The sequence below is a fragment of the Crinia signifera genome, chromosome 3, assembly GCF_055691185.1.
Source record: "Crinia signifera chromosome 3, ASM5569118v1, whole genome shotgun sequence".
In the NCBI taxonomy this organism is placed as follows: Eukaryota; Metazoa; Chordata; class Amphibia; order Anura; family Myobatrachidae; genus Crinia; species Crinia signifera.
The window spans coordinates 102,590,855-102,612,733 of NC_139219.1; the positions used below are offsets into that span (position 1 = coordinate 102,590,855).

The following is a 21,879-nucleotide window of genomic DNA, read 5'->3' on the forward strand; positions in this document are numbered from 1 at the left end:
GATTTTTTTTTTCTTTTCTAAAAAATTAATGATGGATATGATTCATGACAGGTCATTAATATGGACACTTGTGTAGATTATTCATCTTGCTTCTCAATGACATAAATAAGATCATCAAATTTACCCCAAAATTATTTTTGTTATAAAGGCCTGAATGACATTTTAGGAAAAAGTGAGAAACTAGGATTTGTAGGATTTATTTTCATTAAACAATGAGTCATACCTCTGCTACTTCATGCTGGAAAGTCAACGTCATCTGTGCCCTGCCGTACGAAAAAGGTCCTGTTCTGTTTGCAATCTCCTCAAACCACTTGATGATCAGAGGTGTTGAAACGTTAAAAGGCAAATTCCCAATAATGTGCAAATTTGGTGGATCTGGATGTATGAAAAATAAGTATACAGAATTAAAAAAATATATATCCTACGCATTTAAAGATTTTAGAATATTAAATCAAGTTTACTTTGAGAAACAAAAGCATACTTAAAAGATATTAATAAAAAAAGATCAGATGTAAATTACTGGGCCCAACGTCAAAGGGATGCGGTCACTTGGTCTACAGTATGATGGTCGACAGTCATTAGGTCAACACCATTAGGTCGACATGGGTCTAGGTCGACAGTCAAAAGGTTGACATGGTGTTTTTCACAATTGACATGTGCCGACAGGCGGTATTTCATGCCCTCCCATCCACTAGGGCGTGGTGGGAGAATAAAATATAGTGTGCCGAGCACAGCGAGGCACCGTGCCCCACGCATCGTGAGCGCAGCAAGGGGATGCGGTGCACTTTAAACTGTGTCCATGTCGACTGTGGTGACATTCAGGTAAAAAAACTGCGAAAAACCACATGTCAACCTTTTGACTGTCGACCTACACAATGTAAAACCATGTCGACCATCATGCTGTAGACCAAATTATCCCAACACACTTCAAAGTCTGGGCGCGTTATGGAAGTTTTGTGGACGAGCCGGAGAAAGTGGTTGCGGACACAGATGCTTAATCACATAATAGGCGGCAATGATTTAAGGTAGAAGGTGCCAATACTCTGATGCACCAGTTTTGACAGATGCTGACAGTAGGTGTATTGGTCCTTGTACAATCGTACATATGGGTTTACACCAAGGACTGTATAGTACCAACTGTATAAGGTTGCAGGCGACATAAATCTCTTAAACTCCCAAAATAATTAGGTAAAAATGTCTGGATAATTAAAAGGCGATTTGAAGAATGGACAGATGAGATAAAAGTGAACTTTAACAAAATTAAATGAGCTGGGAATTATAACATGATCCAAAAATAAAACCTTATCTATTAAATAATGCCTTAAGATGTCCTGTAGGTCTGATACGCAGTGGGAACCAGGGAGGCTGGCTCTGCATTGTACCAATTCTAGTGGCGGTATAAGGGTTTACCCCTAAGGGGTCATTCTGATTGACTCTGTAACCTTCAAAGCCGTATCCCCCTTGCAACCATGCGAGGGGAGGTGTTAGGAAGCATGTGCCTGCAGCAGAAGAAATCATTCGTTGGCCGACCATCTAATGATTTCCCCTGCCCGTGCAAGTATAAATCAGTTGAGACTGACTTATAATTGCAGCCCCCTGGGACGACAACAGGGCAGGTGGCTGAAGTCATGCACAAGTGCAACCCTCGGGGCAGGGTCCGAATTCAGATCAGTGTGTGTGAACCAGAATCAGCCTCCTAATGTTCCTTAGGGTGCCGGATGACTCAGACGGTCGGGATTCAGATGTCGGAGAGACGCATTTCCTTAATTGTAAACATTTACTGAGGGAACAATAAAGGAGACTGTATAGGTATGCAATTGTCAGCTGTTTCTTAAAAAGGTATGTGTGCCAGCCAGTAGGAGAACAGACTTAAATACAAGTAAGAATGAATGATCATTTTTGTGTTCTTTAATCTATAAATAAAATACATGTAATGTACAATAGATGTAAGACATGAAACTACTAATTCCTGTCTGGACTATAATCTTCTTCAAATTAGAAACGACCTCCTCTATGCTGCTCCCATACTTCTACACTTCACCCACTGGTGTTCCTCTGATTCACCTCTTTAAACAGGTATGGGTCATGGGGTCTACAGTAATTAGGTCGACAGTCAAAAGGTCCTCAATTGAAAAAGATCAACATGATCAAAATGTCAACCCAATCATTGGCACACTCCCATCACTGGCAATATGGTCGCCTGCGACCATATTTCCAGCGATTTCAGCCCCTATCGCCCCCGTGTGTACACAGCTTCACACATGCAATCTCTCAATTTGTCCACTTCTTATGCTGTGTACACACGGTCCTATTTCCTTTCCGATGTTGACGATATAGTCAACATCGGATCGGCATCGGATCAACATCGGATGCAGATCGCAAGGGTTTTAACCCTTGCGATCCCGATGCGCGTTCATGTATCGGAAGCCAGAAAGTCTTGGCTGCCTTGTCTATATAGTGCAGATCTGCACTATATAGTCAAGATAGGATGCAAATCTGATGTGCCTTAAGATCCTATCCACGATCCTATCTGATCAGATCGTGGATAGGATCTTAAGGCACATCTAAAGGTGCCCACAGACGCTACAATTGTACTGTGCTATGCGTTTTTGACTGTACAATGGTTCTATACAATTTTTCTTACAGCTTGCTATGAGATGTGCACTTGGATGCATGTGATGAACCCATGTTTGTAATGTTAAATTTCAGATGTAGTCTAAAAAGTACGTGCAGCACGTACTTTTTTAGACATACAATATCGGGCTTATCGCATCGCACAAGCCCATAAACACCATCCAATAATTGTACATAAGATGCAATTTGTGCTTAAAAAGTACAAAACGCATTCGATAATTGATGCGTCTGTGGGCACCTTAACGTGTGTACACACCATTACTTTTCAAAAGTGGAGATCAATGTATTTTATGTTTGTCTCAAACAAACAAACAATGTCTGGTCTATAACTATAATAATTTCATTACCATCAAGGCCCCTTATGCTGTGTACACACGGTCCGATTTCCTTTCCGATGTTGACAGATCTGCACTATATAGTCAAGATAGGATGCAAATCGGATGTGCCTTAAGATCCTATCCACGATCCTATCTGATCGGATCATGGATAGGATCTTAAGGCACATCTACCGTGTGTACACACCATGAGGTATACCTTGTTATAATTTTCAGTTACTTACTGTTTTTTATTCAAACAATAACAATAATTTCTTAATATTAGGGTGATATTCAAGCTTTCGCCGCTATTCCCAATGGGGGAAATAGCGGTAGGGCCCTAATCAATGCGGTCTTCACCGACAGCATCGAACAGGAACGAGCCAGACTTCACAAGCAGTCGGGTACGTTCGAGCACGGCCAGGAATTGATGAGCTCCCAGGCATAGCTCGACAATTTCCATCTGCTTCTCGCGTCCACACCCCACGCTCGGCAGGCGGGACATTGAATCCTCTCTGCCAAATCGGTGTCGAGCTGTCCGAGAACGGGACAGGGTCACGGCTGTCGGGCCAGCCCAACAGTCATGACCCTGCACTGAATATCCCCCTGTAGCTCTCTTATTTATTTATTTTATTTATTAACAGTTTCTTATATAGCGCATACATATTACGCAGCGCTTTACAGAGAATATTTGAACATTCACATCAGTCCCTGCCCCAGTGGAGCTTACAATCTATATTCCCTACCACATGTACATGCACACACAGACATTCTAGGGTTAATTTTGTTGGAAGCCAATTAACTTATCTGTATATTTTTGGATTGTGGGAGGAAACCGGAGTACCCGGAGTAAACCCACGCAAGCACGGGGAGAATATACAAACTCTGCACAGTTAGAGCCATGGTGGGGATCGAACCCATGACCTCAGCGCTGTGAGGCAGTAATGCTAACCATTACACCATCCGTGCTGCCCTCTTGTACAATACTATACTTTATTAGAATACCAATGATATTTTTCAGTTTTAACTATGAACCTAACATATAATGGGTTTTGTTTGGTGTTTTTTCTTCCAATTACCCTGTATACTGTATAAGAATACCTGCAAAAATTTCTATCTATTTATGGATAGCACATTTGGTCCAGCATTTATGTAAAGCACCTACCTTGATCTACCCAAAATATTTTTTCATATTTTACGAAAACATACGGTACTATTTTAGTTGCACGGCGCCCGATATATCGGATGCGATTTTTTACCTGTTCATGTTTTACCTGTTACCACTATCCACTACGCATGGAGTTGATTTTATATATATAGTGTGGCGAGTGCAGTAATCCACGTCCACTCTCTCCTTAGTGAAAGGATTTTATTCATTACATTGTAACCCAACGTGCTTAACTAATATATTTCACACTGCTTATATCTGATACTGCTTATTACAAATAAGCCCAAAAAGTGTTTTACATTAGATATTGTTTATCACAAATATTGATAACAAAAAATGTTACCTTATATAGGAGGGTGCTGGACGGGTTCCCGACAGTCATTTACCCGATGTCGGGATCCCTACTGTCAAAACGCCGACAGCCGGGTGCCCGAAGGCCACCCACTATTTTCCCTCGTGGGGGTCCACGACCCCCATAGAGGGAGAATAGAATAGGTGGCTCGCTCTCCGTACCCGCAGCTTGGCGAGTGCCGCGAGCCCGCAAGGGGCTTTTTTGCGCTCGCCATGCTGTCTGACTCTGGCCAGTTGGGATCCCGACGTCGGGATAATGGCTGTCGGGATCCCATACCAAACCCATATAGGAAAGATTTTTTTTACGTAACATTTTTGTATTTGAATTTATATAACAATTGTGAGCGATGCGGGAATTTTTAGAAGATTTTTTGCACATCTTGGCACTCAAGGGGTTTAGCTACTAACCCCCAATAATCTCCTTGCCCCCCAGTGCTCTACCAGCTGCTATCTGCTTTTACCCTTTCAGCACTGTCTGCCACTAACCTCTTCCTTTCCCCCAGTGCTGCACCAGCTGCTCTCTACTTACCCCTTCCTGCCCTCAACTACCTTGTACTATCCCAGCTGCCATCTGCACTTATCCACTTCCTACCCCTCAGGACTGCATATATTGGGTGCAAAAGGTGTTAAAACCATTTATAAGTTCTGTATTTCTCTCGTAACATATGCAGTTTTCATTAATGTAATTATTAAGTTCAGCCAAGTGATAGCAATTCCAATTAAACAAGTGTAGACAAATAGTACAAATTAACACAATGGACACATAGTAAATACGTTCTGACTCACCATCTTCCCATGCCTTTATTAAGTGCTTAGGAAAGGCATTATCCATCCTGTATTTGAGGATATCTCCGTGAACAATGCGCACTTTTCCCATGGATGCTTCATTTAACAGCTTAAAAATAAAATATTAATGTTATTTAGGTCATAGATCCTGTATGGAATCGAAAAAACCCTACATAAAACAAAAATGACATAAATAGATAAATATTGATGGGATTTTAGAAAAGTCATCAGTGCTTTTATGCTTTGTCATCTCACCTGACATGGTAAGATGCATAAGTGATACTTATACCCCTTTCACACCAGAAAATGTAGGGACTTGCCCATGAATATGGTCCCGGGATCATGCAGGAACATTCCCGGGTTGGCCCCTTTCACACCAGCCTAGTGCCTGCATTTTCTGCATGCCCCAGGTCACCCCTCCTCCTGTGTGGACAGTCTGGCAGGCGGTGTGCGAGCCTGACTGTCCACATTCCTGTAAAATAAAACCATAGCACAACACACTTAGCGGAACAAACGGTTTCATTATAAGCTCTCAGTTGCATCCAATATTCATTACAATCTGGGGGGGGGGGGGGGGGGTATTTAATAGAGTGAGAGATTTGGTAAGAAATCTCCAGTTTTTTTTTTTAACCCCTTCCTGACGCAGCATGTTTTTGCCTTCCTGACAGAGCCCTTTTTTTCAAATCTGACATGTATCACTTAAGTGGGGATAACTTTTTTTTGCTTTTACTTATCCCAGTGATTTTGAGATTGTTTTCTCGTGACACATTGTACTTCAAGTTAGTGGTAAATTTGGGTCGATACAGTCTGTGTTTTTTTGTGAAAAATACCAAAATGTCGTAAAAAAATGGAAAATTTAGCAATTTTCAAAATGTTAAATTTTCTGCTTGTGAGACAAATAATCATACCACTCAAAATAGTTAATAACTAACATAGACCATATGTCTACTTTATGTTTCCATCATTATTTCAACATCCTTTTAATTTTTTTGGACACTAGGAGGCTTAAAATATGAATAGCAAATTCTCAAATTTTCAAGAAAATTTCAAACACTGATTTTTTTAGGGACCAGTTCAGTTCTGATGTGACTTTGAGGGACTTGTATGTCCGACACCCCCATAAATGATGCCATTTCAAAAACTGCGCCCCTCACAGTATTCAAAAAAGCATTTTGGAAGTTTGTTAACCCTTTAGGTGTTTCACAGGAATTAAAACAAAGTGTAGGTGAAATCTCAAAATTTCATTTTTTTTGCAGATTTGCAATTTTAATACATTTTTCTAAGGAACACAGTAGATTTTACTAGAGAAATGTGACTAAAAATTGATTCCCCCAATTCTTTTGTTTTCATAAATATCCTATATGTGGCCCTAGTGTGCACGTTGACCAAACCACAGGCTTCATAATAGAAGGAGCACCTACTTGATTTTGGAGCCTCTTTTTTATGAGATTATTTTTTAGGCACCATGTAGGTTTCTAGGCACCATAAGATGCTAAAAGTTAGGAACCCCCCCACAAGTGACCCCATTTTGCAAACTACACCCCTCAGGGAATTCATCTAGGGGTATAGTGTACATTTGAAACCCCCAGGGGTTTCACCAATTTTGATACAACTGGGCTGTGCAAATGAAAAATTACATTTTTTACACAAAAATGCAGTTCTGGCTCCAAATTTGTCATTTTCACAAGAAATGAAGGAGACAAAGCACCCCAAAATCTGTGCCCCAATTTCTCCCGAGTACGGCAATGCCTCACATGTGACCAAAAAATACCATTTGGGTGCATGGCAGGACTCAGAAGGGAAGGAGTGATTTTTGGATTTTGCAGCTCAGATTCTGGTGGAATGTTGGTGGGTGCTATGTAGCATTAGCAAGACCCCCGAAGCACCAATACAGTGGAACCCCCCCACAAGTGACCCCATTTTGCGAACTACACCCCTCAGGGAATTCATCTAGGGGTATAGTGTACATTTTAAACCCCCAGGGGTTTCACCAATTTTGATACAACTGGGCTGTGCAAATGAAAAATTACATTTTTTACACAAAAATGCAGTTCTGGCTCCAAATTTTTCATTTTCACAAGGAATGAAGGAGACAAAGCACCCCAAAATCTGTGCCCCAATTTCTCCCGAGTACGGCAATGCCTCACATGTGACCAAAAAATATTATTTGGGTGCATGGCAAGACTCAGAAGGGAAGGAGTGATTTTTGGATTTTGCAGCTCAGATTCTGGTGGAATGTTGGTGGGTGCTATGTCGCATTAGCAAGACCCCCGAAGCACCAATACAGTGGAACCCCCCCACAAGTGACCCCATTTTGCAAACTACACCCCTCAGGGAATTCATCTAGGGGCATTAGCAAGACCCCCGAAGCACGGTGAAATGATGAACCTAATAATCCATAGATGTGTGGTATATTTTAAAACACTCCTTTATACATAGGCCGGGTTTGTCGGGGCAAGTTTCACAGTGGAAAATAGTTTCCTTTCTTATTCCCTTTTTATAGCAAACTTTGCACCTTTTTTGTGTCCTGCCCTTTCTTGCAGTGGAGGGGATTTTATTAGGAAAATGCTGCCCTGGTACAATACGGGGGCCAGTACTAGAAGTACTGGGGCCCTCTGCCTGCTGGTTCCCAAATATTAGGCCCTTTATGACTTCCTCTTGAAAGTGCATAAATGTCCCCCTCTGGCTGGTAGAACGGAATAGCACGTAAGCGTTTATACAGTGCCATCTGGATGATATACACGGCCAGCTTCTTGTACCAGATTTTTGTTTTCCGCAGGGGACTGTACGGCTTCAGTACCTGATCTGAAAGATCCACTCCGCCCATGTACTTATTGTAATCTAGGATACAATTAGGTTTTGAGGTGTGGGTACTGGTACCTCGTACAGGGATGGAGGTGGTACTGTCTCCATGAATTGTTGTCAGTATAAGGACATCCCTCTTGTCCTTATATTTGACCAACAACATATTTTCGGTGCATATTCCCCTGCTTTCACCCCTTCTCAGTAATTGGGCAACGTGCGTTTTTGGGAGGCCTCTTTGGTTCTTGCGCACAGTACCGCAAGCTGCTGTACCTCTTGAACCAAGGGCCTTAAACAGGGGGATGCTAGTGTAAAAGTTATCCACATAGGAGGTGATAACCTTTATCCAGGAAGGGGTGCACTAAATCCCAGACAATTTTTCCACTAACACCTACGAGGGAGGGGGGGCATTCTGGCGGTTCAATTCTTGAATCCTTCCCTTCATATACCCTAAACCCGTGGGTGTACCCTGAGGTGCATTCACACAGTTTATACATTTTTATGCCATACCTTGCCCTCTTACTGGGAAGGTACTGGCGGAATTTAACCCTTCCTTTAAAATGTATAAGGGACTCGTCGATACAAATAAATTTTTCAGGGATGTACATCTCTGCAAATTTGGCACTGAAATGATCAATGACCGGCCTGACTTTGAATAGCCGGTCAAAGGTGGGATCATCTCTGGGTGGGCACTGTGCATTATCGGTGTAATGTAAAAATTTAAGGATTGTCTCAAAACGAGTCCGAGTCATGGCCACACGGTAAAATGGGGTGCTGTACAGAACATCTGTACTCCAATATTGCCTAATTTCTGGCTTTTTTACTATGCCCATATGTAACACCAGACCCCAAAACGTCATCATCTCTACTGCATCTACAGGGGTCCACCTAGCAAATGATGACGTGGGGTTTTGAGCAATAAACTGCTGGGCATATAAATTACTTTAGTCCACCATTAAATTTATAAAATCATCAGAGAAAAATAATTTGAAAAAGTCAATTTCTCTGAGACCTGTTGAATCAAATTGGATTCCTGGGATGGCCAAAAACTCAGGAACCTGGGGCTCAAAATTGTCTGGTGGTGGGGTCCATACGGGATCAATCATTTGGGGGGGGGGGGGGGGGTGTCTCAGCTGCTCTACGGGGGCGTCTTTGAGGGGGTCCCTCATCACTAGAGGAGCTTAAGACGAATCCTTCAAATTCCCCGCTTGCATCACTGGCTGTGTCAGAGTCAGAGGCAAGCATGGCATATGCCTCCTCCGCTGAATACATTCTTCTGGATGACTGGGATGACATTTGGGATGCCATTTTTATTTTTGTGTTTCTGTAAGTGTAATGTTTCAACACGTGTATAGTGTAGGGGGGGTACAAACTTTATTTCAACACGGGGGGTATGTAGTGTGTATGTAGTGCAGAAAAAAAAATACTTTATACAGGAATTTGATCCCAATAAAAAAAAAATGAAGGGGTTAAAAAAAAAAAAAAAAAAAAAAGGTCCTGCGCCAAAAATTGAGCACAGATGTTGGTCAGTAACGTCCGTCACTGAACAGCGCTCAAAGGCAACAGGACACCCACAAAAGCAACGTGGGTGTAAAAACAATAAAAAAAAAAAAAAAATACCACAGCACTCTCCAAAAAAAAAAAAAACAATTTAAAAAAACTGCAGAAAAAAAATTATATCAACCCTGTGCCAAAAATGCTGTTCAGTGATGTACGTCACTGATCAGCGGCCACAGGACACCCACAAAAGCACCCACAAAAGCAACGTGGGTGTAAAAACAAAACCCCACTGCAATCCCCAAAAAAAAAAAAAAACTGCAGATCAGTGATGCAGTGATGCAACACTGATTAGCAGTGAGGGGCAGCAGGCAGACAACTGTGGGTGCAACCTGACAGGGTATATATAAAAAAAAAAAAAAACTGGACCCCCAAAAAGTTGCTGATCAGTTAATTAATTTAAACTGATCAGCACAAAAGGGGGGCAGCAGTCAGTTGCACAGGCAGCACAACCTTTGGTGCAACTGACAGGTATATATATATATAAAAAAAAAAACCACAAAAAGTTGCTGATCAGCACAGATATACTGATCAGCACAAAAGGGGTGCAGCAGACACAAAATATAGCACTCTCTATCACTCTCTCTCACGATCTGTGACTCTATGACACTGCAGCAGCAGGACACAGGAAGTCACAAGATCCAGGAAGCATCCAGCTGCTGGCAGCACGCTACCAGCGGTGATCAGGTAAGTATCAGGCAAGGTTCAGGTATGTATAGCACGACAGAGTGGCCGGTGACCGCTCTGCACGCTATTCCAGACCGGAATGGCGTCTGCAGCGCAGTCACCGTTAGTTTAAATGACGCGCCTTGGCTGTGATTGGTCCGTCGGTCCGACGGACCAATCACAGCCTTGGGGGCAGGTGGGGTGAGGTGGGGTCATCACCGGTGACCCCCTCATGCCCCCTCACACCCGGCGGTGATTGACACCTGTGTTACCGAGCGTCTGATTCGCCGGTAACACAGGAAAACACTGCGACTGGCTGTTCACATTGAACAGCCAATCACAGCGATCGCCGACGGGGGGAGGCATCGCCACCCCCCCTGGGCATGCAGGGACATGTCTGCTGTCAGGGACAGCAGACATGTTTAAACTGTCACCGCGTCTATAGACGCGGGGACAGTTTAAAGTCATGACGTATATATACGTCATGTGTCGGGAAGTACATCCCGGCCATGACGTATATATACGTCAAATGTCGGGAAGGGGTTAAAGCGGCAATCATTTACACTGCAAAATCAAACTGGGTTTGCAGTGTAAATGATTGCAGCTTTGAAAAAAACTGGAGATTTCTTACCAAATCTCTCACTTTACGATTCTCTCACCCTATTACATTTCCCCCTAGATTTCTGAACGTAACGTGATCAAAACATGAAATGAAATTGATTCTTGTTTCAATAAACAGCATAGAAAAAATAGGGCAAAAAGTTTTAGCAGGTTACACCCTTGACACTTTTCTAATGGTTGAGAATTGATGATGAAAAAAAAAAAAAAAAAACTGGCTCAGCGTGCAAAGGAAACGATGCTAATATAGCATTAAATTCAGATAATTGTAAGGTATCTTCCATTGTAATTTAGTTTTCCATTGCACATTGCCTTTCTATTCCTAGTCTTGTCGTGCTGTGTGAGCTGTGCATAATACACTTTGAAACTGCAAGAATTCTGGTTGCAAAGGGTGAATCACTGGATTTATTGTTTTCTCCTTCGTAACATTTCTTTTCTTCAGCAAGTGTTCATTGGAGAGGCAGCTCTTTACATTTAATCCACATATTTAAATATCTCGGCAAAACCCACGTATTTAACTGTGTTCTTACTGATGTTTGAATCAATGGGTATAAGGTATGTTGCTTGGTTACAATGTTGATAGGTGATTGCAGTGAAAAAGAAGAAAAAAAATCAGAGTTTAAATCATTCAGTTTCAGGAGGAGCAGGCGGGAGGGGGGGGGGGGGGGGGGGTTAGGGGGGACCACACAAGCCACGGTTTTGCTTTCCCATTTTGAAAGTCCCTGCTAGGATGCGGAGGGAGAGACAATGCTCACCAGTAAAGGAAGAAAACTAAAGGTGCGGGGGGACAGAACATGAAAAGTATGGTTACAAACAGAAAGTGATGGGGAGGGGGAAGCAGGTAGTGGATGAGCTGAGAGAGAAGCAAAGAGAAGGGGATGGGGAGGAGGAAGCAGATAGTGGATGAGTTGGGAGAGAAGCAAAGAGAAAGAGTGGAGAGTGCAAAAGGAGGAAGAGAACAAGAAAGGGTAGCAGAGCACAGAATTTCTGGGTGAGGTGGATGATAGCAAGCATAGGCAAGAGGAGAGTAAAGATAGAGCACAAGGAAAGGAGTAGCGCAGGATGACAAAAAAATGCACAATGGGTTGGGGCTGCAGCGTGAGCTTCTCATTGGAACACTTATCAGCTGTTGCCTAAGAATGTGACAACGACTACTGCAATTGCTTCTACGGAATTGCCAAGTTACACAAAAAAATAAAATTCACAACTTAACAGGCTTTATTTTAGTATTTAGTATTAAGTCCCATAGACACAGGGCAATATTGTTCACAACAGCACAAAGACGCAAGATTAAGGTAAGTGCAGGGACAGAGACAGACCTGTGGAAGAGACAGAGGCACAAAGTCTTAGGAGGTGGCAGAAAGAAGTAGGCTTAGGAGGCAGTAAGGACAATGTGCTATGTGGAATGTAGGTCACAAATGTTTACAGATTTATACATTGTAAAGTGATACTTGTCCTATTATGGGATGCAGACAAAATCCGACTGTGAAAATACCGACAACCATTGACCGAAGGTCAAAATCAAAATACTGACATTCAAAATCCCGACATGGTCAAAATACCGACATATAGAATGTCGACAGGTGAAAAAGTCTACATGACTTCGCCAAGTCGAAGGGTTTTTTCACTGTATTTTGACCAGACATGTGCTGACACAAGGGCGTGGTGGGAGAATAGTGTGCCGAACGCAGCGAGCGTGCCCGAAGCATCGCGATGCGAGGGGCTGCAGTTGACTTCCAACTGTGTCCATGTCGACTGTGTTGACATTCGGGTCAAAAAACCCAATGTCGACCTTACGACCGAAAGTCATGTTGACTTGGTGGGTACCCCATGGGTAAAATGAACCTTGAAGAAAGAGTTAACCTATGGTAGGTCTACCATAACTCTCGTTTTCTTCTTTGGGTTACATGGTCCCACAGGGTGACATTGGGGATGTCCAAAAGCAGTATTCAAGGGAGGGTACCCGACTGAGGTGTCAGAAGGACCCGATGACCAAAGGATGCATCCTGGGAGGCGAACGTGTCAAATGCATAGAACTTTGTAAACGTATGAACAGATGACCACGTTGCAGCCTTGCACGGATGTTCAGAGGACGCCCCGCGGCGTGCCGCCCATGATGGACCTACCGATCTGGTAGAATGTGCATTTATTGACAATGGTAGAGGGAGATTAGCTTGCTGGTAAGCTTGCTGAATGACCATACGAATCCAGCGAGCAACAGTTTGTTTGCTCGCTGGCCAAACCTTTTTGTGAAAACCATATAGTACAAAGAGGGTGTCTGATTTCCTGATGGAAGCAGTGCAGTCCAGATATATAGTTAAAACCCTAACTATATCCAAGGAGTGTTCAGCCGGAGAGAGAACATCAGAATCTAGCAGACTCAATTGCCAAAAGGAACATAGGGTGACATTTAGTAGAGGTCGATGTTGGGTTTTTGGCGATTTTTATAGCAAAAACGGCCGTTTTCGCACTTCTTTCCGAATTCACATAATTAATGAGATGTGAAAATCGGCAAAAATGCGGTATTTGCCGCGAAATCGCACTTTCAGAAAGGTCTAAAAATCACAAAAAAAATAGACCTGATCCTGACTGGCGATTTTGTCAGAACCATGCACAAATCATTGTGATCTGTGTATGGTTCTTTGCTAAAATATGTGTAAAAGTTAAAATAAAAGAAACGGCGTGGGGTCCCCTGTCCTGTACATAACCAGCCCCGGGCTCATTGAGCCGGACCTGGTTCCAAAAATACGGGGGACAAAAAAATCTGGGGGTCCCCCGTATTATGAAACCGGCACCGGGCTCAAACAGCCCGCAGTGTCATGCCACAGCCAGGGGACACTTTTTACATAAGGTCCCCCGGCCGTACCATGAGCACCGTGGCTGGTCAGCCTTGGACGGGGTACCTGGAGGAGTGGGGACCCCCCCCCAATAGTGTCCCCCCTGGGACAGCGCGACAGAAGCTGTAAGCTGCATCGGAGAATGCCGGTTGACCCCGCTGTCAGTGCGGGGGGAGCCGGCTCTGCAGAAGGGAGACCAGCGCTGGATCGGTGAGTATAGTGGTGTAAAATTGAGATGTGTGTGTATGTAATAAAGTTTTACTTTTCTGTGTGTGTGTTTTCTTTTAACATTCTTTTTACAGGTGGACTACAAGTCCCAGCGGGCCCATTAATGCCCCGCATGCTGGGACTTGTGGTTCTCCAAGTCCCAGCATGCGGGAGAGGTCTGCTGGCACTTGTATTTCTCCTGTATTATGCAATGTTAGGAATGTGAGTTTAACCCTATCAGGCTGGCGTCCAATGGCCAGGGACGCCGGTAACAGCCCCGGGCTTTAGCCCTGGATGGGTGAAGCCTGCGGGGGGGGGACCTTATGTAAAAAGTGTCCCCCGGCTGTGGCATGACACTGCGGGCTGTTGGAGCCCGGTGCTGGTTTCAAAATACGGGGGGACCCCCAGATTTTTTGTCCCCCGTATTTTTGGAACCAGGACCGGTCCAAGAGTCCGGGGCTGGTTTCAGAAATACGGGGGACCCCTACGTTTTTGTCCCCCGTATTTTTGGAACCAGGTCCGGCTCAATGAGCCCGGGGATGGTTATGTACAGGAGGGGGGACCTCACGCCATTTTTTTTTTAATCACCAAAATCGCACTTTTTCATTCCGAAAATCGCCCTATATCGCACTCTCGCACTTTTCATGCCGGAATACATTACACACCTCATTAAATATGCGAATTCGCGGCAAAAATGCGATATTAAAAAACGGCGATATAGGGTGATTTGAGAAGAAAAAAAAATCGCATTTTCTCAAAAACGGTAAACCCACTAAATCTCGCCCATAGTCTTAGCTGTGAGCCACTTATAGTCTACAGAGCAAAGCAGTTCGAAGGGAGGTTTGGCCAGACCCTGTAACACCAGGGACAAGTCCCATGGAACATATGGTGGTTGTATACGTATAGCACCCTGGATGAAAGTTAGTATATCTGGAAGAGAATAAATCTTCCTTTGAAACCAGACGGACAGAGCTGAGATATGCACCTTAAGTGAGGCTAACCTTAAAAACCTATATCTAAACCTCTCTGTAGGAAAGCAATGACTAGCAGTTTTTAACACTTTCGTGTCATACTTGCAGCCTGCAACCACACCAGGAGAAATAAGTGTGACAGACCCTGTAGTAAAGCCTTGCCGATGCATGTTTACGTGCTTTGATCATTATTTGGATGGCCTTCGCAAAAATCCCTCTCGCTTAGTATGGCAGTTTCAAGCGCCACGCCGTCAAAGACAGGCGCTGAAGGTCTGGACGTAGACAAAGACCCTGACTGGGCAGGTCCGGTCGTAGTGGCAACCTGAACGGCTGCTGTATGTCTACGTACCAATGACGTCGAGGCCAGGCAGGGGTTATCAGAATGAGATCCCCACCTTCTTGTTTGAATTTTTTAATTACTCTGGGTATCATAGATCCAATATTTGCAATAAATGTTCTGCTTTTGCGGAGTGTGAGGGAGGCCTGTACAAAATAACTTTTGTGGGGGGGGGGGGGGGGGGGGTTCTTTTGAACGGGATGGAGTATCCCCCCTAAACATGCGCCGATGTGGTGAGCCACTTGTGTTAATTGTAGAAGTCTGCCTTCATCTTTGAGGTCCCCCTGCGGGAGGCCCACCCCGTCATGCTGCAGGTTTATCTGGCTTGACTGGGGTTGTCTAGTGGCCCAGGCTTGTTTGGGCTTAGACTTGGTTGGCTTGGTAGTGGTGGATGTGCGAGGAAAGGATTGACCTCTCGCTTTACCTTGGGAACGAAAGGACCGAAAAGGTGTAATTTTCAGTCTCTGAGGGAAGGCATGCAGTTTTAGCCGCTGCCAACGAGGCTATAATTTTATTGAGGTCTTCCCAAACAAAACATCCCCCTTCAAGGGTAGCATTTCTAGAGTATTTTTTGACTCTAGTTCAGCCTTCCAGGGCCGTAGCCACAGAATACGATGTGCCAATCCAGAGTTTGCAGGCGCCTTTGCTGCTAGCACCCCTGCCTCAGACAATGCCTCCATGTGTATAGTGCGGCCTGTTTAGTATGAGACACGCACAGTCTGGCATCTTCCGATGCATCGATGGGTAACTCATCTTCCACGACCTGAAGCCATGGCAGAATAGCCTTTGTGTTCCAGGTCGCAGCCACAGTAGGTCTTTGGATCGCTCCAGTGATGGAAAAAATGGCTTTAAGATAATGCTCTAAGCGCTTATCCGTAGGATCCTTTAGAGAAGATCCCGTGGTGATAGAGAGGACAGATGGTTTAACCAGTCATGTAACATGGGAATCCACCGGGGAGGAGCTTCCCACAATTTGCAATTTTCTGGTGGCAAGGGGTACCTGGCTAGTACGGATCTCCATTAAGTGGTCCGAATGTGGGAATTGGGCTTGATAACCTTTTGTTTTTTAAAACATCCCTGGCATTTGCCACTGGCTCAGGCTCATCAGTGTCAGATAAGAGCACTAGCCGTATTGCATCAATAAGGGCTGGTACATCTGCCATATTCGCTTGTACTACAGGTGTCGCTAACTCTGTTAGAGTGGGATCCCAGCAACTCCCAGCTTTGTTATCTTCATCTTCATCTACCATAGTGTCATCATCTAACAATGGGAGTAATGGAGCAGAACAACTAGGTAACTGGTTTCTGACAGATACTGGCAGTACCTTCTGCATAGCCACCGATGTCTGTGCAAGGGTTTGCACTGTGGTCGTCAGGGTATCTACCCATGGTGGAGGAGCCTGTACAGCCGGTGTAAGTACAGGGGGCTGAAGGCGATCCACTAAGGTGCCCAGAAGCTGCTGAAAGGCTCCTGTACAGCCATCAGGGCAGAGGATTGGCCAGGGGGGGATAAAGCAATTGACATAACCCCTCCTCGATAACATTCTGCTCAGACATGTCTGCAGCACAAGCCTTAAGGCCCCCATACACTATACGATTTGGGCACGATTTCACCCGATTCGGATGAATCGGGCCATGAAATCGGCCCAAATCGCATGATTTGACAGCCCCCCGATCCGATGCGCGGTCCCGTGCGCATCGGATCGGAGTCGGGCAGTCGGACCGGCTGCACATAAGATTTCCTAAATCTTATGTGCAGCCTCCGGGCGGGGGACGCCAGAGCCAGGCAGGGGGGAGAGCGGGCAGCATCAGCGGTGACAGACGCTGGGGAGGGCGATGCTGGAGAGCCGGGCTGGGGACACAGGCAGCAGCGGGCGGGGGTGGACGCCGGTGAACGGAGCTGGCCGGGCGCAGCATGACCGGGGACGGGGAGAACGCTGCAAGAAAAAAAAAAAAACATTACAAATGAATTGGAAGCCAGTGATTGGCTGAGAGAGCTCTCTCAGCCAATCAGCAATTGGCTGAGAGAGCTCTCAGCCAATCACTGGCTTCCAATTCATTTGTAATGTTTTTTTTTTACTTGCAGCGTTCTCCCCGTCCCCGGTCATGCTGCGCCCGGCCAGCTCCGTTCACCGGCGTCCACCCCCGCCCGCTGCTGCCTGTGTCCCCAGCCCGGCTCTCCAGCGCCGCCGCCCGCCCCCCCCCCCCCCCACCGCCCGCTGCCTATTTGACAGCTACAATGCCCGGCTCCCCCCCTGTTGCTCCCCAGTGTCCCTCACCCCGCTCTCCCCTGCAGCTCCCCCGGGAGTTTTATATGATAAATCGCATGGCGATTTATCATATGCACAACTTGGCACATCAAGTGCCTTATCATGATGGAAACCTCCCGGGGAGCTGCCGGGGAAATCGGGTCCGACTTGTCCCTAGGACAAGTCGGGCTAATGTATGGGGGGCCTTACATGAAAAAGAGCAAGGGAGACTGTGTCCGAATACACCAACGTTTAGCAGTCATGTTGAAAACAGACAAACAAGGAGTTAATATATACAATAGGTATAGCCTTGATAGGAAAACCTAGAGTGATAACACAGCAGTATGTGAATAAAGAGGATAAACCTCTAATTCTTCTGACTCAGAAGATATGAAACAACAAGGGACAGTAATAAGCATGTACAGAGAGAAAAAACAGACTAGCACAAGACACCTGTAGTGAATCGACGCCCAAAGCCGGGGGAGGGAGCAACAGGCTGTACAGCCTCCCCTGTATGCTGGTCTTCCCCACTTGGTTCTAATGAGCCCTGTGTAAAATGAGTGATTACACCTGCCCTGGGGGTCTAGTGGAGTCCCTGCCGCAAGCAGCAGTGTCCACGCCAGCTGCTGGGGCCCATCTCCCTGGCGTGCAGCAGGACAACAATTTTAGAGCCTTACCTGTCCCTGTGCTCTGACCACACTGTTGGAGGTTACCGGTGTCCTGCGGTGCTAGGCGCCAGGCTCCACCTAGCCGCATACCCCTCTTGACCAGGGTCGTGGGGGAGCTTCAGCACCAGCAGGGGGATGGAGCTGACGCACTTTTGTCAATGTGACTGGCGGTGCAAGCTGCGATAACGCTGCACAGTGTAATACACCCCCCCCCAAATAAAAAAAAAACTTCTTTGGGATATTGCCTGAGGCAATCCCTGCTGAAAATAAAGGAGCTCCAGCTTCCAGATGGCACCAACAAATAATTGATGAGCTAGGCATGGAGGCGGGGTTATATATATGCATCCTGGGAAACCTGAAAGCTTCACTGATTGGTGCCACGGTCCTCTGAACTGCCTACAACCCCAATGGCACCCTTTGGGATCATGGAACCAGAAAAGGAGATTCAATTCTCCTCTCCCAATAAATGATATAACGTGTCTTTGGGGCTTATCCTGAAATGTTGCTAGTCCACCCTTGGTGTGTGTCTGTATGAGATATATATATATATATATATATCACACACACAAAATAGCAAAAAGGTACTGTTATGGTATTTCAGACCTTGTGTGTTAGGTGGCAGCAATTTGAGTCTCTCTTGAGACTAAAACAAATGAATATCTATAACAGGTGAGACAGCGACCTCTAGTGTAATAACCTGATAATGAACAGAGGAATTATGAAATATTGCGTATCGCAGCGTTTAAGATAATGTGCACATCATCGCAAGGGCGTAACTACAATAGGTCCAAGGGGTGCAGCTGCTATGGGGCCCAGAGCTGAAAGGGGCCCATCTTTACTGTATAAGTAATATGTTTTACATAAATTTATTACCATCAGTTGCTAAATAGGGGGCCCTTACAAACCTTTGCTATGGGGCCTACGGATATCTAGTTACGCCCCTGTATCATAGGGTTTTTTTTATTCTAAAACAAAAAAACGACACCGTGATTATGCACTGCACTCACTTGAAAATCACAAAAGAAAGTAGAACACAAATTGGAAAAAAAAAGAATTAAAAATAAACAAACAAAAAGACGTAAAAATCTACAGTTACTATAAACATAACAATAAAATATATACCTTAAGCCCAGGCATAAACCTTGTGTCCTTTTCTACAACCAGAAGTTCTTCAACACCAGAATTCAGAATAGCCCTTGTAAGTCCGCCTGGTCCAGGACCGACTTCACACACATAATGATTTTTTATATTCCCTGCTTTTCTGACTATTTTATCTGAAAAAAAGAAGACCTTAAAATAAACAAAAAACTGACCTTCAAATATGCACATAAGTGAGACAGGAAATCGAACAACAATTTATCTTGCTGAATGTTATCACTTAGCAACAAATATACAACACATCTTCAGCTAAAGTAGGGGACATGATGAAAAGTGGAAGTACAGGAGATTGCCATGGAATAACCCTTTCTATGGAAAGACGTTGATAAAGAAGGAAGGTAAATATGAAGAAAAGAACTATCCACAATTGCAAAGAAGCATTTAATGAAATGTGTCTATCAATATAAAGTGTTAATTCTAGCACCCTATATATTTCAAAACCTGTGCAGTTTCTCTTCCCTACCTGGGGTGTAGCTGTCTGCTGTGTTGCTTCTGGCACACCAACATAGAGACCAGGGGAAACGGTCATCTGTCAGACCAGACTTAGGTCGACCCCGGAAGGTCGACATGGGCTCACGGTCGACATGTGCTCACGGTCGACCATGAGTTTTTCACTGTTTTTTGAGCCGACAGGCGGTATTTCATGCCCTACCATCCACTAGGGCGTAGTGTGCCGAGAGCAGCGAGGCACCGTGCCCGAAGCATTGCGAGCAAAGCGAGCGATGCGAGGGGCTCCGGTTCAACTCCAAATGTGTCCATGTCGACTGTGTCGACATTCGGGCAAAAAAACAGTGAAAAACTCATGTCGACCTAATGACTGTCGACCTTAAGTCATGTCGACCTTTAACCCTGTCGACCTTGGGGACAGTCGACCTTCCGGGGTCGACCTAATGACTGTAGACCTAAGTCTGTTCTGACAGATGTACCGCTTCCGAGACCAGACAGGTGCTAGAAGCAGCACAGCAGAGGGTAACGCCACAGGCAGGGAAATGGAACTGCATAGGCTTTGAAAGATGCAGGGTGCTAGAATTAACACTAAACAAGGAGTCAAGCATTAGAAATGGAAATAAGCTTTGTGTGGTAGAACTGTTGGATTAAAGACCACATGAGGTTCGCGGTCAAGGTGCCCGTTTAAGGTGACCTTGATGGTGTGAAAGTTGCGAAACGATTTCCTTTAAAATCACACAATGGTCGCACGATGGATTGGAGTATACAAACACACATCATCTGCACATGATCGGTATCCAATCGAAGGTAGATTGATGAATAATTACTGTAGTAGGTAAAATCTTCAATCTGACAGATGACTGGCAGGGAGGGTGCACTGGATCGGAATCGTAGTCAAAACAGGTACGATTCTGTGCTTTTAACATACATCAGGTCGTACGACGCATCGAAATCTGGGGAATGGAGGCAAAATTGTCCTGGTGTGTACCCATACTAAGACAATTTATAATCATAAGCAGTGGCAGCCCGTACTTTTTCTGGGGAGGGGGCTGCCGGGACAAACCTCTGTACTTCGCATGCGGCCAGCTTCTATGGGCTGCTTCGGCAACAGAACATAGAAGGAATCATGGTCCCGGCGCCTGTGCAATACAAATGATAGGCACCGGGACCTTCGCGCACACAGTACCGATATAGGTACTGCACATGCGCAATTGCCGATTTATGCACGGCAGCCCGCAGAAAGGCGTCCCGGAGGGAGGGAACAGCTCCCAATGGGACTGCCTTGGCGACTGGCAGGTCAGACTTCACAGCATAGGTAAAAAACTGCCACTAATCATAAGGAAGGGACTTTACCCCTGCATGGCTAAATCAGCAATTGTTGCTCTCTGGGTTATGTTTTGCGTTGCAGTCAATTCCCACTAAAGGCATAAAGGAAGCTGGTAAATTGTCAGCACTCCTAGAAGATTTATTCTGAGGAACGTGGATGCAGGTTATCACATGGCTGTAGTCACTAAAGCTTTCATTAGCAATATAGGCTGTCCAGATGAATAGGGGTCAACTGCTTAACAAGGTCACTGATAATATCACATAAAACTAAAATTTACTAAGATGGGAATTCTATTGATGTGATGTTGCTCATAGCAACCAATCTACTTATTTATTCAGCACCTTCAGAAGATAAGAATCTGATTGGTTGCTATGGGCAACATCCATTTTCAATAGAAATCTAATGTTAGTAAATTTACCCCTTAATGTTTAGCTTTGCTGGAGTGTAGGGGGGGGGGGGGGGGGGGACGACTCCAAATAAGTTTTGGGATGTTCACCACCATCAGTTGCTCCATGTGGTGCAGATTTAATTTATACAAAATATTTTTCTCTTTGGTATTGCAGATGGTCAACTCTCCACTTTTTGTTTGGGGCCAACTTTTACAACCAAAGATGCTGGTGGGAGTCTGAGGCAGGTGAAATAAAATCCCCAAAATCAGACCTGTGTTATGCAAAAATAGGGCTGTGGCCTCCAAAATACAAATTTTTCTGAAACTGTGTTTATGTTAGAAAATTATTTTTTCAGGGCGCCCTAACAAAATGTACCCCCCCCCCCCCCCAAAA

At 44.8% G+C, this 21,879-nt stretch overlaps 1 protein-coding gene across 5 annotated transcripts in view; it reads right to left on the minus strand.

The window, feature by feature from the left end:
• TFB1M (transcription factor B1, mitochondrial) overlaps positions 1 to 21,879 on the minus strand; it is a 62,346-nt gene that overhangs the window by 36,785 nt on the left and 3,682 nt on the right. For all 5 annotated transcript variants that reach the window (XM_083176322.1, XM_083176321.1, XM_083176323.1 and 2 more), the window contains exons 3-5: positions 19,288 to 19,439; positions 5,254 to 5,362; positions 224 to 375 (exon numbers count right to left, since the gene is read on the minus strand). In XM_083176322.1, coding sequence (XP_083032448.1) covers positions 224 to 375; positions 5,254 to 5,362; positions 19,288 to 19,439 — 413 coding nt within the window. The remainder of the gene's footprint in view (positions 1 to 223; positions 376 to 5,253; positions 5,363 to 19,287; positions 19,440 to 21,879) is intronic.